General features: G+C 38.4%; 2 protein-coding genes and 1 long non-coding RNA gene across 3 annotated transcripts; all 3 read right to left on the reverse strand.

Annotated features, from left to right (window-relative positions):
- Positions 1-517: 517 nt before the first annotated feature.
- On the reverse strand, positions 518-1,449 carry LOC133710871 (major allergen Pru av 1-like). The gene is made up of 2 exons (XM_062137003.1): positions 1,100-1,449; positions 518-927 (listed from the first exon to the last, which is right to left on the reverse strand). The coding sequence occupies exons 1-2, from the start codon at positions 1,281-1,283 to the stop codon at positions 638-640; spliced, it is 474 nt and encodes a 157-aa protein (XP_061992987.1). The 5' UTR covers positions 1,284-1,449; the 3' UTR covers positions 518-637.
- A 3,789-nt stretch (positions 1,450-5,238) lies between these two features.
- LOC133708690 (uncharacterized) lies at positions 5,239-6,617 on the reverse strand. The gene is made up of 4 exons (XR_009845987.1): positions 6,320-6,617; positions 5,820-5,910; positions 5,578-5,642; positions 5,239-5,450 (listed from the first exon to the last, which is right to left on the reverse strand). It is a non-coding gene; the product is annotated as an uncharacterized LOC133708690 (long non-coding RNA).
- A 460-nt stretch (positions 6,618-7,077) lies between these two features.
- Positions 7,078-7,930, reverse strand: LOC133710953 (major strawberry allergen Fra a 1-3-like). Its single transcript, XM_062137107.1, has 2 exons — positions 7,669-7,930; positions 7,078-7,490 (listed from the first exon to the last, which is right to left on the reverse strand). The coding sequence occupies exons 1-2, from the start codon at positions 7,850-7,852 to the stop codon at positions 7,201-7,203; spliced, it is 474 nt and encodes a 157-aa protein (XP_061993091.1). The 5' UTR covers positions 7,853-7,930; the 3' UTR covers positions 7,078-7,200.
- Positions 7,931-14,454: the final 6,524 nt, after the last annotated feature.

Raw genomic sequence — 14,454 nt, forward strand, 5'->3', positions numbered from 1 at the left:
ACTTTTAAGAATAAAAATTCACGTATAATAAACAATATGAGGTTAAAAAACATTAATTAGTTATGAAGTTAAATTTGAGGCTTTGAGCACTCATAGGTGCGTTTATGGCATGATTTGTTTAATGGTTTACAAAAGTGAAATACAAATTCAGAAAAGTTGTTGCGAGTGAGGGGTATATAACAACTTCGTTAATGTGCATATGAGACCCACTTTGGTTGCCAAGTTTGAATGAGTACCCTATGAGCTCAAATTTTCTCAAGCAGTACTCGTGGGTGCATTTTATTTTTAGGGTATGAATTTCCTAATTGCTTACCAGAAGCAAAATTATAAAATTCAAAAGTTATACAATCATGAGACATCTCTTTCACATCTTGAATCAAAGCATAAAGTACAAGCCAAACAGTCTTGAGCCGACACTACCATTACTTATGTACGAAGTCATGGGTTCGAGTCACCATGAGGGCAGGAGTGAAACACTTTAATCATCTTTTTCATAATATAAGGGAAAAAAAAAAGTCTTGAGCCGTCACTAAGCAAAAACAAAACCATAAAAAAAACTATGAAAACCACACCATTATTTGAAGTCACAAGAGAGCGACTTAAACCCATCACAGCAGATCTAGACCACCAACCAAACTTAGTTGTAGGCATCATGGTGCTCCAAGAGGTAGTTCTCAATGGCCTTGTGGAGGTGAGAAGCCTTCTCTTTCCGGGCCTTGATGTGCTCTTCCTTGATCTCAACATCACCCTTGACATGGTATTCACTGGTGCTCTTGATGATGGTACCACTGCCGGATGCCACCAACTTAGTCTCGTAGCAGATCTTCTCAATTGAGTCGGGAGTTCCCTCAATCAGACTGTAGCTGTAGGCAAAGTTCTCCTTGTCCATGCTATCAATTCTTTGCTTCACATAGCTGTAAGTGCTACCTGCAGAGATTTTGAATCTCGGTTAAGTATATATGATGCATTTTTCTGTGTACGTTGTGGCTCGAAATAAGTTTGGGATTTGCTCCAGTATTTAGAATTTGTATTAGACCAACGTAGTTTCACACATAAATATAAGTTGATGATCAATATTAATGTGAGCTAGACTAATTACCTTCGCCGAAGGTGATCTTCTTGATGGTTCCAGCACCACCATCTCCTTCAAGGATCTCAAAGGACTTAACTGCCTGTGGGGCAATCTTGGGGATGAGATTGTCAGCATCGAGAACGAAAGCCTTGAACAACCTAGCTGGGGGGATGACAGAGGTAAACTCGTACTCGTACTTGAAGACACCCATGATTAATTAAGTATTCGGAAACTGAGAAAACGAAGGGGAAGATCACTGAGATTGATGATGTTGCAGTGGGAGATTTTGGGTGTGAAGAAGTGAGGAGTAGCAAATGGGTGTTTATAGGGTTGAGGATGAAGGTTTACATTACAATTTCCAAATTGTTTAATTGGTATGAATAAGAAATATACATTACTTTTGTTCATGGAATATCTTGTAATTTAGTCAAGGAATTGAAGGCATGTACCTTGGTATGAATAAGAAATATCCAATTAATTAGCTCACGAGGTGGATTATAACCTTAATTATTTTCTTCGATTCCCATTGTTTGATAAGGATATTGTACCTGATGTGCAACCAAACAGTGCTTTAATTTTGATGAACCGTGTTCTCTCCCAATTTTAAATTTCTAACATATCACTGTCTGTGTGGTTCCATTTGATAGAATCCAATAGATCAAGGTTCAAAGAACAGTGATTGGTTATTTTCTTCAATTCCCATTGTTTGATAAGGATATTGTACCTGATGTGCAACCAAACAGTGCTTTAATTTTGATGAACCATTTTAAATTTCTAACATATCACTGTCTGTGTGATTCCATTTGATAGAATCCAATAGATCAAGGTTCAAAGAAGTTAGATTTCTTTTAAAGGGGTTGTCTATAGTACTTGGATGTTTATCACCCACTCATTTACATCTAATTGAACAATAATTACAATTTAGTTGAACCAAATTTACAACATTGACAACAAAGTTATCACATTTGTTTTACACATTTACTGATTTACATATAATTGAACCAAGTTACCACATCGACAACAATTTGTTCATAAACTTGTAAAAATATCATAAGTGAAGTAATTACCTCTAATAGAACTAAAATTACCCCAAAAATAACTCTATTTACCACAATGACAACAAAATTGTTATCAAATCTGCAAATGAATGTATTATATATATGCAAGTACTGTAGAATTTCCCTATTTTAAAAAGCAGCTTGAGTTTATTCATTCCCATTAACAAGTCTCCAGTTTTTTCATCTCTATTCACCTTCTCATCTCCACTATTCACCATCCCTATCAGTTGGATTTGTATAAGAAAAGACGATAATCACAGAGCCCACAAAATTAACAATGATTTAGTTCTTTGTTGGCTATCCATCCCACTAGGGTTGCACCAATATCCCATTTATAGTATGAACGATGAGTAAATTGAGAGCACTACAAGAAAAGTAGTCTACTACAACATCACATGCAATAACAGGTTTGAAAGAGTGCCCTATGAGCTCAAATTTGCTCAAGCAGTACTCGTGGGTGCATTTTAGGGTATAAGTTCAAATGGTTTATTAAAAAGTAAAAACAAATTCTAAAATTCAAAAGTTATATAATTATGAGACATCTTTTTGACGCAATACCTTATACATATATGAGACATGTCTTTCACATGCATCAACATGATCATATCAGTAAAGAGAAAGCTATTGTTATGCGATGAAATATATATTGTAAGCGAGGGTTAGTTCACTACTACAAAAAAAGCATTTTAGGACGTTCGAAAAACGTCATCAAAAACTTTAGATGACACGCAAAAAAAACGTCATCTATCAAGGAGTCATTGTAAGTCACTTACGAGGACGTTCAAAAAACGTCCTCTAATGTTTATAAGGACGCCAGAAAAACGTCCTCTAATCCAAAAAAAAAACGTCATCTAAGGTCTTTAAGGACACTAAAAAAGCGTCCTCTAATGTCTTTAAGGACGTTAGAAGAGCGTCCTCTAATGTATATTAGGACATTTTTTAAATGTCCTTAAATCCGAGAAAAGGGTCATCTAATGTATATTAGGACGCTAAAAAAACGTCCTTATATCTATTATAGAACACAAAAAAAAAATGTCCTTGAAACGAAAAGAAGACATTAACATACAAATAATCTTCACAATCCCAAAACAAATGTCATTGTATCTATTACTCGTTACAATATACTTGACTACAAGCACATTCTAGTAACTAATTCCTAGTTATACATTCAAATCTTATCTAATCCTATATGACAATAGACATACATACAAATGTACAGATCTTTATCTAAAGGAAACGAATAGCACAACATTCATTAAGTAATGTATAGGGGAACCCTGCACCTAAAGTAGGACTTCCATGATCGGATAGCACTGGAAGTCTGGAACCACCTTTATCTATAAAACTGAAAAAGTAACCAAAAAGATCAATTACAAAACTCAAATCATTGTCCAGAAAGACAGTTGTAGTAGTAGTTACCTAGAGGAGCATCATGAGCGTGGAACATGTATATAGACTGATGACAGAGGAAACACCTGAAGAAACTCAAGCTGCTGCTTAGCACGTCTTTTTAGTTTTTAATACTCATGAAGCTAAAATTGATGCATAGAAGTACCTACATTACAATAGTTTCAGAAAATCAACAATATGACTAAAGCAGAAAATTCAGTCTTCAATCACAAGACCTACACCAGAAAATCAACAATATTGCTGTAGATAGCTGTCCAATCTTGTCAAGATTGCATAATATCAATTAACAGAGAAGAAATATATGTTTTACCACTCAATTCGACTAAGAAGAGAACTTATATTACTGCATTTTCTTTATGGGGTAGACAAAATCAAATTCCCACATGTATATAAATGAATTTGAATCACGCAGTTGGAGACAGTAAGCAAATTATTAGTGAAAGAGCTTACAAGATCAGTTGTTTGGAAACACAAGCAAAAGTTGGAACGTAATAAGTAGAGGGCATGGCACCCTAAACCTTCTAGCCTTTTCATAGAAAGTCCTCAATTGCATAAATATCATACCACGGTATTATTGATTCCATTTTCTAAGCTATAAACTTATTTGAAACTCAGCCCACATATCACCTATACGTTAATAACTAAGACAGATTTTCTTAAGGCAAATCATGAATTTTGGCAGAGACAAAAGAATTAAAGAAGCAAAACAAAGTTTCATCTGGAACTATGTGATTGCCCTTGTAGAGCAGTCATATTTCGAAATGTAATCTCTATGTCCCAAACTTAGGACATAGGCAAAAGTAATTACCATGTATAATCTCGGTAGTTAATGTACTTTACTGGCCTTTTGAACTTTCTTTTGCTAGTCCTCAACCTGATATAAAAAGTTTTACATTAGTGCAAGTGAGCAATATAACACTACTATTAATTGATTAAATTACAAAACGTACTACATAGCAGCATCTTAATCCAAAACTTAATAGATGCAACCACATATGGATGTCCACAACAAAACACACAAGCATCTAAATCATGCAGAACCACGCAACATTCCTTACTTGTAAAGTACAGAAAAGCATATCAAAATATACAAAGTAAACTTGAAAGAATAATATAAAGATGTATATAAATGAAAGCTACCTTTACTTGGTCTCAAATATTATGGACTATCCTGATCAGAAACATTAGCATATCAAGATGGTTTCTAACTTCCAGCGTACAGGATATTACAGATACTATCCACAATAATTTTTTGAGCTAAGCAACATAGCCTGTAAGGAATGAAGTTAGGTTATAGATTGAAAAATGAGCACTAAAACTTTAAATTATAAGGATACTCAAGATTATACAGTAAAACAAACCTGAGTCTGAAGCCTAATATTGGTACGTAGAATATCTAACAAGTTTCAGCAGCTGGTATTTTAAGTATGGAAGCCAATTACTGAAATAATAAAGGAAGGATTAACATGAAACATTATATGCTTTTCACATCAAATTTTAGTAGCATGATGGAACCAGATTGCAACTAATTAATAAAAAGACCAATGTACAAACAATAATAATTGTATTGACTCACACTTGGATCAAGATCAATCAAGCATATAATCAGATTTTATCAGAGTTGTTTGATTAACTCTTTGGAAGTTTTAATTGGATATTTGAGTATACATACATACGTACCAGAGGAACTGCAGGATATAGCCTCAAAGTCTCAGTTAGAGTAGCGTGAAGATGATGCATTTGTTCGAGAGCTGCATCAGTTATATCTGCCACAAATTCATCAATGTTAGCTTCATGATTTATACCAACGACATCCCTCACTTCTTGTGCAACTTTCTCCTTATTAGAGGGTTCTTACTGAGCATGCAGAAGAACCATGAAAGTGTAGTTGGACTTGTCTCTTTCTGAGCCTGTACAAAACCAATTATCAGCCTTTTTTTGAGGTCTCAATGAAAATTAAATAAGCAGAAGAGTAAACTCACTCTAAAACAGAACTAGAAAAGAAAAGAAAAATTAAACAACAGTGAACTTAAGTACCTTTCCAATTCCAACAGAATTTGCTTCCATGTAAAATTTCTGACAAGTATTTGAAAATGTCAAACCTGTGATTCAATAAAGTCATTCTTATACAAAGATAAGTGACAACTCAACAAAATTGATTCTTAAACTCACAGATAGTAGGTTACTTGATAGTTGCACAATAAAACTAGTTAAAAATTGCTATAACAAAATACTCAAAAACAATACAAATGTACATCGAGGAATAGAGAGAACAATACCTGGTTCTTGCAGAAATATGAATTCTGGATGAGTTGGTGAGGAACAAGTGGTGGTTGTTTTGAAATACGAAAACACTTCATATGATAGACTCTGCAAAACAAAACAGAGCAACAAGAGTAAATAGTGCCTCCTGTTAATTGAAGAACATTGCGAAGAACTGAAGAACAATCAACACCAACACCAATAATCAATAGTTCAACAACCAACACCAATTCATGTATCCAAAATAGATCAGTAGATTCAGTAGTCAGTACCCAACTACCCACTAACCAAAATAGTGAAATACCAATTCAAAGTTCCAATCGTATCTCTCACTCTATCGATTTCAATGGAAATTGTCAGAAAATGAATTAAAGGTAGAATCTTTACAACGAAATTAGTTTCCTGTGTGCAGAAGATCATCATGGTTTCAAAGGATATCAAGCAATGACATGGTTTTGGGATTGATTTTAGCAGACACATGATTCATTGCGGCTGAAGTTTAGAAATTAGAACTTACCGTTTAGAGGCAGAGGCGCGGACCAGAGGGAGTCTGAGGTAGAGACGCGGTGGAGGCGTGGAGCAGAGGCGCGGTGCAGCTGCGGTGGCTTGGGGGGGAGAGCGAAGAGCTGCGGTGGCTTGGGTCTGTTTGTTTTGGGGATCGAATGAATCGATCTACTCTGATACCTGGGTTTGAGTAAATGAACGGGGTGAATTCTAAAGTGAATTTGGCGAGATTCCATGGTGGGAAATTGAAACTCAGAGAGGGAAATTTTGGAGAACCCGGGAAAGTGAAAATTTAGGGTTTTCTCTTTCAATTTTGCTGCAGAGTGTTGTGATTTGGGAGACTGATATATATACTTCTATATTATTGTTCTCTATGTTTTGGTTTCAGCGAATCGAACCTAGGACCTTACCAAACGTAGAGGTGCCTTAGTTTAGCTGAGTGGGTGGCCATGCTCTCCCTCCGTGTTTTCGGAAAAACTAAAACGTCCTAAGAATAATACAAGGACGCATTTTAAAAATGATGTCATTGTATCCAAAATCCATGTGTCCCCAATTTAGTTTTCTGTAGTAGTGGTTATTGGTACATATTTAAGCCAATTACAATATGCATGTTTCATCATGTTGTTATAAGAATGTTGTTCATATAAAACAACAAAAGACAAAACCTTGCAAATATGATCAAATCCATGATTTTCATTTCGTACGTTTATTGCAAATGGAAAAGAAATACAACATTTATTCTTGAATAAAAGCTCAAAGTGCAAGCCAAACATTCTTGAGCCGACATTAAGCAAAAACAAAACCATAAAAAAAAATTATGAAAACCACACCATTATTTGAAGTCACAAGAGAGCGACTTAAACCCATCACAGCAGATCTAGAACCCATGCATACTTAGTTGTAGGCATCATGGTGCTCCAAGAGGTAGTTCTCAATGACCTTGAAGAGGTGAGAAGCCTTCTCTTTCCCGGCCTTGACATGCTCTTCCTTGATCTCAACATCACCCTTGACATGGTATTCACTGGTGCTCTTGATGATGGTACCACTGCCGGATGCCACCAACTTAGTCTCGTAGCAGATTTTCTCAATTGAGTCGGGAGCTCCCTCAATCACACTGTAGCTGTAGGCAAAGTTCTCCTTGTCAATGCTATCAATTCTGTGCTTCACATAGCTGTAAGTGCTACCTGCAGTGATTTTGAGTCTTAATTAGTTGAGTATATATGATGCATCTTTTCTGTGTTGTGGCTCGAAATAAGTTTGGGAGTTGCTTCATTATTTCGAATACAATTAGAACAACGTAGTTTTACACATAAATATAAATATAAGATGATGATCAATATTAATGTGAGCTAGACTAATTACCTTCGCCGAAGGTGATCTTCTTGATGGTTCCAGCACCACCATCTCCTTCAAGAATCTCAGCGGACTTGACTGCTTGTGGGGCAATCTTAGGGATGAGGTTGTCAGCATCGAGAACGAAAGCCTTGAATAACCTAGCTGGGGGGATGACAGAGGTAAACTCGGACTCGTACTTGAAGACACCCATGATTAGGTAAGTACTTGGAAACTGAGAAAATGAAGGGAAAGATCGCTGAGATTGATGATGTTGCAGTGAGAGATTTTGGGTTCTGAAGTAGTGAGGAGTAATTGTAAGTATGAAATCCTTGTACTTTCAGTAACAATGGGTATTTATAGGGTTGAGGATGAAGGTTTATATTACAAGTTCCAAATTGTTTAATTGATTGTGACGTGGTGACCATTACTTTTGTACATGGAATATCTTGTAACTTAGTCAAGGAAGGCACCTTGGCATGAATGTATAAGAAATTGTTGAAGGATATCGACATAATGTGTGCCTCTACAAACTAGGGTTAGAGTTGTAATAGGAATGTGTTCTAGGTATTCAATTGTAATCGGATTCTATTACCTTTTTGGGTACCTTGTAACTCCCTATTTAAAGGGCTCCTATTATCAATAATACACACACAATTCCATTCAATATCGTACTGAAGTCAATGCTGGACGGATCACGAGGTTTCATCAGCTTATCAATATCATATCTGTAGCTGAGAAACATGATAACATACTCGTGAGGAATTATAATTCAAGGCCCATTGGAACTAAGAGCGTTCATGAGGCGAATTATAATGCACCCAAAAGAGGGGGCAATGAGCGGAACCCTAGGAATAAGGGATATGAGGAACGTATGGGTCCATATAACCGCCCTAATCAGGAAGGAAACCGCAAGTTTGGAGCGGATACACGTGGTGGTACTGCCACACGTGGGAGAGGGGGTCGTGGCAACCCTAGCCGTGGTGATGGAGCCATAGCTCGTGGTGGTGGCGCCATGGGTCGTGGTGGTGGCGCCAATCCTCCTAGGGAACGACCACAACGTGCACAACGTGCACCTCAATTAAGGGGAGGTAACCACAATGACATGTGTCATCGATGTGGGTCAAGTGAGCATTGGTTCAAGCAATGCAAGGCAAGCGAGCAACTAGCTTCAAGATACAGGGCATACAGGGACCTGAGGGAGCAAGAAGTGTACCTTGCAGAAGAAGATGGTGGAGATGTCAACCTCACCATAGAGGACTTCAAAGCTGAAGATGAAGTGCACAAGGATGCTGCAGACTTTGATTAGAATAGTCCTTTTTATTTTCCAAGAATTTTTGTAATGGCATAAGCCTTAGTCAATAAATGACAATTGTATCAACTCTTTCTTATGTGGCGCACCCAATAAAATATGATGTCTAGGAAAGTCATTGAGATAATTGGTACTTAAGCGAGCCTCGCTCCACCAACATCTCTCTACTTTCCTGGTCATATTTGATTGGAGTTACCAAACGGATAGAGTGACTACAATGTGTCTCAGTTTGATTTTCTTTATTTTGGATTAGACTTTTGGAACCTTTGATGTAATCATTGGCTATTTTTATTAATAAAGTATCGTATTCAATGTCATGGACATGTTTTTAATTTCGAACTTTATTATTTTTCAGTATGTTTCCTGGAGAGTTGGAATGCCTTGTTGATAGTGGCACCACACATACTATATTGCGACATAGGCAACTATTTCTATGGATGACGCCTAGTCGATCTTCTGTGACTACGATGGCTGGACCATCACAATTGATTCATGGTCGAGGACCAGCTCAATTTATGTTGCCAAATGGCACAAGTATTAATGTCACCGAAGCTCTATATGCTCCTAGGGCTGGAAGGACCCTATTGAGTTTTAAAGATATAAGAGCCAATGGTTTTCATGTGGAAACACATTGTGAGAATGGACAAGAGTTTCTTTGCATCACCTCTAATGACTACGGACATAAACGAGTATTAGAGAAACTTATGTGTCGCTCTAGTGGGTTGTATGCAACCACTATTCGAGTCGTTGAATCTAACCATGTCATGAGAGATGACTTATGGGATTCTGACACATATAGGCTTTGGCACGATCGTCTGGGACACCCAGGTCATGATATGATGATCCGCATACTAAAGACTTCACACGGACATCCATTTTTCAAAACGAAAAGAAGTCAAAACCATAATTTGGTCCAAGGTAGAGCCAAAACCGCCTACCCCCTGCGGCCCAACAGTGGCATTGACACCACTAATGCCTCCTTGGTTCCTTTTTCGACTTCTAAAGTCAATTGTGACTTCGTGGTACAACCAAATTCTTCCTTGGTTGCTTCCAAAGCCCATCATTCGTTTTGCAAAGCCTGCCCATTAGCAAAGTTAGTATCTAAACCATCCTATGCAAAGGACACCAAAGAAAATATACCATTCTTACAAAGAATCCAAGGTGATATTTGTGGACCTATCCAACCAACTTGCGGACCATTTAGATATTTTATGGTGTTGGTTGATGCATCGACACGCTGGTCACATGTCATGCTTTTGTCCACACGAAATGCTGCATTTGCTAAACTCCTAGCACAAATCATTAAGTTAAGGGCTCACCACCCTGATCATCCCATTAAGTCAATTCGTCTTGACAATGCTAGAGAGTTTACATCAAAAACTTTTGATGACTATTGCATGTCCATTGGGATTGAGGTTGAACACCCTGTTCCTCACGTTCACACCCAAAATGGTCTAGCAGAAGCTGCCATTAAAAGACTTCAAATGGTTGCTAGAGCATTGGTTATGCGCACCAATCTCCCTGTTTCTGCTTGGGGATATGCAATATTGCATGCAGCTGTGCTTATTCGTCTGAGGCCTACTGCCACTCAACCATTTTCTGCGTCCCAGTTGGTTACTGGATATGAGCCTAACGTCTCACACTTACGCATATTTGGGTGTGCAGTTTATGTGCCAATTGCGCCGCCACAGCGCACCAAAATGGGTCCTCAAAGACGATTAGGCATTTATGTTGGATATGACTCTCCAACTATTATCCGCTACTTAGAACCCTTGACAGGCGATCTATTTACCGCTAGATTTGCGGATTGTCACTTTGATGAGACAGTCTTCCCGTCGTTAGGGGGAGATAAGAACAATAATGTTCAACAGGAACGTCAGGAATTGTCGTGGTCTGTCCCCACTTTGTCTCATCTTGATCCCCGAACCGCACAGTCCGAAATTGAAGTGCGGAGAATTCTCGATCTTCAGAACGTAGCAGACTCTATGCCTGACACGTTTTCTGATATCTCTAAAGTGACAAGATCACATATACCTGCTGCAAACGTGCCTGCAAGGATTGATGTCCCTAAAAATCATGGACATGGCGCCACCCCTAGGGGTATTGGGCACGGCACCGCCACCACTAATAGTGATGGTAATGTGGCTCAGGCCGGGCTCCCAGCAAGGAAACGTGGGAGGCCCAAAGGTTCGATGGACTCTCGCCCAAGAAAGAAAGCGAGTTTGGCACAAAGAGATCCATTAATCATCGACACAAATAACCCGTCTCATGAAGATATTCCGGATTATGGTTATGTCCAAGAGACATCATTGGGGGACGCTCCAATGGTAGAACCAATTCCAGGGAATAAGGAGATCTCCATGAATTACACTAGTGTACATGAGACGTTGAATCGAGATTCTATTGTCCTTGATGATGTATTTGCATACTCTATCGCTCAAGGAATTATAGAACACGATGATATCGAACCTCGCTCCGTTGAAGAATGTCAACGAAGAGCAGATTGGCCTAAATGGAAAGATGCGATCCAGGTTGAATTGGATTCACTAACAAAGAGACAGGTATTTGGGCCTATAACGCTGACACCCCCAAATATAAAGCCTGTTGGCCATAAATGGGTCTTTGTTAGAAAGCGTAATGAGAAAAATGAGGTTGTTAGATACAAAGCCCGCCTTGTGGTGCAAGGTTTCTCACAACGCCCTGGAATCGACTACGAGGAGACATATTCTCCCGTAATGGACGTTATAACGTTCTGCTACCTTGTCAGTTTGGTAGTTTCCGAAAAACTTGACATGCAGCTTATGGATGTGGTTACTGCATATCTCTATGGGGATCTAGATTCAGAGATATATATGAAGGTTCCAGATGGACTTCAATTACCCAAATCAAGTGGCTCTAAACCACGGAGCGCGTTTTCAATAAGATTGAGACGCTCACTATATGGATTGAAGCAATCCGGACGGATGTGGTATAACCGTCTAAGTGACTACTTGATTGGGAAGGGATATGTCAACAATGAAATATGCCCATGCGTGTTTATAAAAAGGACAAGTTCCGGATTTGCAATTGTAGCAGTTTATGTCGACGACATGAACCTAATTGGAACTCTAGATGAGTTAAAGGAAACTGCTCAATACTTGAAATCCGAATTTGAGATGAAAGATCTTGGGAAAACACGGTTTTGTCTCGGACTAGAGCTCGAGCACCGTAGTGATGGGATTATGATCCATCAGTCAGCATATACTCAAAAATTACTAAGGCGCTTTAATGAGGATAAAGCAAAGCCTGTGAGTACTCCCATGATCGGCCGCAGTCTTGAGCCCGGAAAAGATCCATTCCGTCCAAGGGATGAGGACGAAGACTTATTAGAGGCTGAAGTGCCCTATCTAAGTGCAATAGGCGCATTATTGTACTTAGCTCAATGCACAAGACCGGATATCTCATTCGCAGTGAACTTGTTAGCTTGACACAGTTCTGCGCCAACACGCCGCCATTGGATTGGTGTAAAGACAATCTTTCGATACTTAAGAGGTACGATTGATATGGGCTTGTTTTATCCCTACAGAGAGAGAAGAAATAATGGAAGTGTGGGATCGGACTCCACAAGGCAAAACGCCACCTTCCGTACTCCTCCTCCCCTCCATCAAAATGACAACGATGTCTTGATGAGTTTTGCTGATGCAGGGTATCTCTCTGACCCTCACAAAGGTCGCTCCCAAACGGGTTATGTCTTTACCATGGGAAGCACTGCGATATCTTGGAGGTCTACAAAACAGACCCTTGTTGCTACTTCCTCAAATCATGCAGAGATCATTGCTCTACATGAAGCTGTGCGAGAATGCATATGGCTAAGGTCTATAGTTAGACATATTCGAGGAACTTGTGGTTTGAAGTCTACCACAGATGAACCTACATGCATTTATGAAGATAATGCAGCTTGTATTGAACAAATGAAATTAGGTTTCATCAAGGGCGACAACACCAAGCATATATCGCCTAAGTTCTTTTACAATCAGCAACAACAGACACTTCTAAATATTGAAGTGAACCAAATTCGATCTGAGGATAATGTAGCGGACTTATTTACTAAGTCGTTACCAAAATCCACCTTCGAGAAACATGTGAAGAGCATCGGATTAAGGAAGTTATCCGAACTCCCATGATTGTAGCAATCAGGGGGAGATATGGACATCAGGGGGAGGTATGATGTCTACATGTTAGATCTCGAAGAGTGAAGGACGTGTTGTGCTCTTTTTGTCCTTCGACCAGGGTTATTTTTGTCCCACATGGTTTTTGTTACCTGGCAAGGTTTTTAACGAGGCAACAATTAAAGCGTCATCACCAAGTTTGAGCGGCACAAGGGGGAGTGTTGAAGGATATCGACATAATGTGTGCCTCTACAAACTAGGGTTAGAGTTGTAATAGGAATGTGTTCTAGGTATTCAATTGTAATTGGATTCTATTACCTTTTTGGTTACCTTGTAACTCCCTATTTAAAGGGCTCCTATTATCAATAATACACACACAATTCCATTCTCCTACAACAGAAATATCCAATTAATTAAGCTCACGAGGTGGGCTATGACCTTAATTATTTTCTTCGATTCCCAACAGGTACAATATCCATGTGCAACTAACCAGTGCTTTTTTATGAACCATGTTCTCTCCCAATTTTAAATTTCTAACAGATTGATCACTGTCTGTGGTTCCATTTGATAGAATCCAATAGATCAAGGTTCAAAGAAATTAGACTTCTTATTGAGTTTATTCATTCTCATTAACTGTTGAGAATATATACATCCCACATGGAAAAAATGAGACTTTGCTTATGAGTTTATAAGAGTTTGGGCCAGTTCATTTATTACCAATTGGTTTTGAATGTGAACCTCAAATTTGGCTATCGATCGCGATCCCACTTAGGGATGACAAAAATCCCCAGCGGGGTTGAGCTCCATTGGATATCCGAGAATTCTGGGACAAATGGGGATGGGGATCCCCAATCCCTGCTATATAAGATTGGGGATGGGGAGGGGATCGTATTGTGATCTCCATCCCCAAACCCGCCCCAATAATATATACATATATTTAACTTATATATATTTTAACTTTTTTGTTTATAATATAAATCACAAATATATACATTTACTACTTTACTTTAATGGCTACATTTTTACTTTAATGGTGTTTTGACTTTTGCACTCAATGAATTATGATTTATGAATTTAATTATGTTTTAAATTTATTTGTTGTAGATAGGGCTGTCAATTCTAGGGGTGGGCATTTTGTACCGAAAATGCGGTTACCGACCCGAACTGCACCGAACTAAAATGGTTTCGTTTTATGATCACACCGCACCGAACCGTATAAAAGCGGTTCGGTTGCGGTTTCGGGTCATAAACCGACCGATTTAAACCGAACCGCACCGAATTTATTTTAATTACATTTTATTTATTTATTATTTTTCTATTGATGGAAATGTTGGTTTTCAATATATAAGAAATCCA

Source organism: Rosa rugosa, chromosome 5, assembly GCF_958449725.1.
Source record: "Rosa rugosa chromosome 5, drRosRugo1.1, whole genome shotgun sequence".
Taxonomy (NCBI): Eukaryota; Viridiplantae; Streptophyta; class Magnoliopsida; order Rosales; family Rosaceae; genus Rosa; species Rosa rugosa.

Excerpts from the sequence above, each read along its gene's own strand:
- LOC133710871 (XM_062137003.1), bottom strand. The coding sequence starts at position 1,283 with ATGGGTGTCTTCAAGTACGAGTACGAGTTTACCTCTGTCATCCCCCCA. Across the intron at positions 928-1,099 it reads GAAGATCACCTTCGGCGAAG|GTAGCACTTACAGCTATGTG; the intron begins GTAATTAGTCTA and ends AAATCTCTGCAG.
- LOC133710953 (XM_062137107.1), bottom strand. The coding sequence starts at position 7,852 with ATGGGTGTCTTCAAGTACGAGTCCGAGTTTACCTCTGTCATCCCCCCA. Across the intron at positions 7,491-7,668 it reads GAAGATCACCTTCGGCGAAG|GTAGCACTTACAGCTATGTG; the intron begins GTAATTAGTCTA and ends AAATCACTGCAG.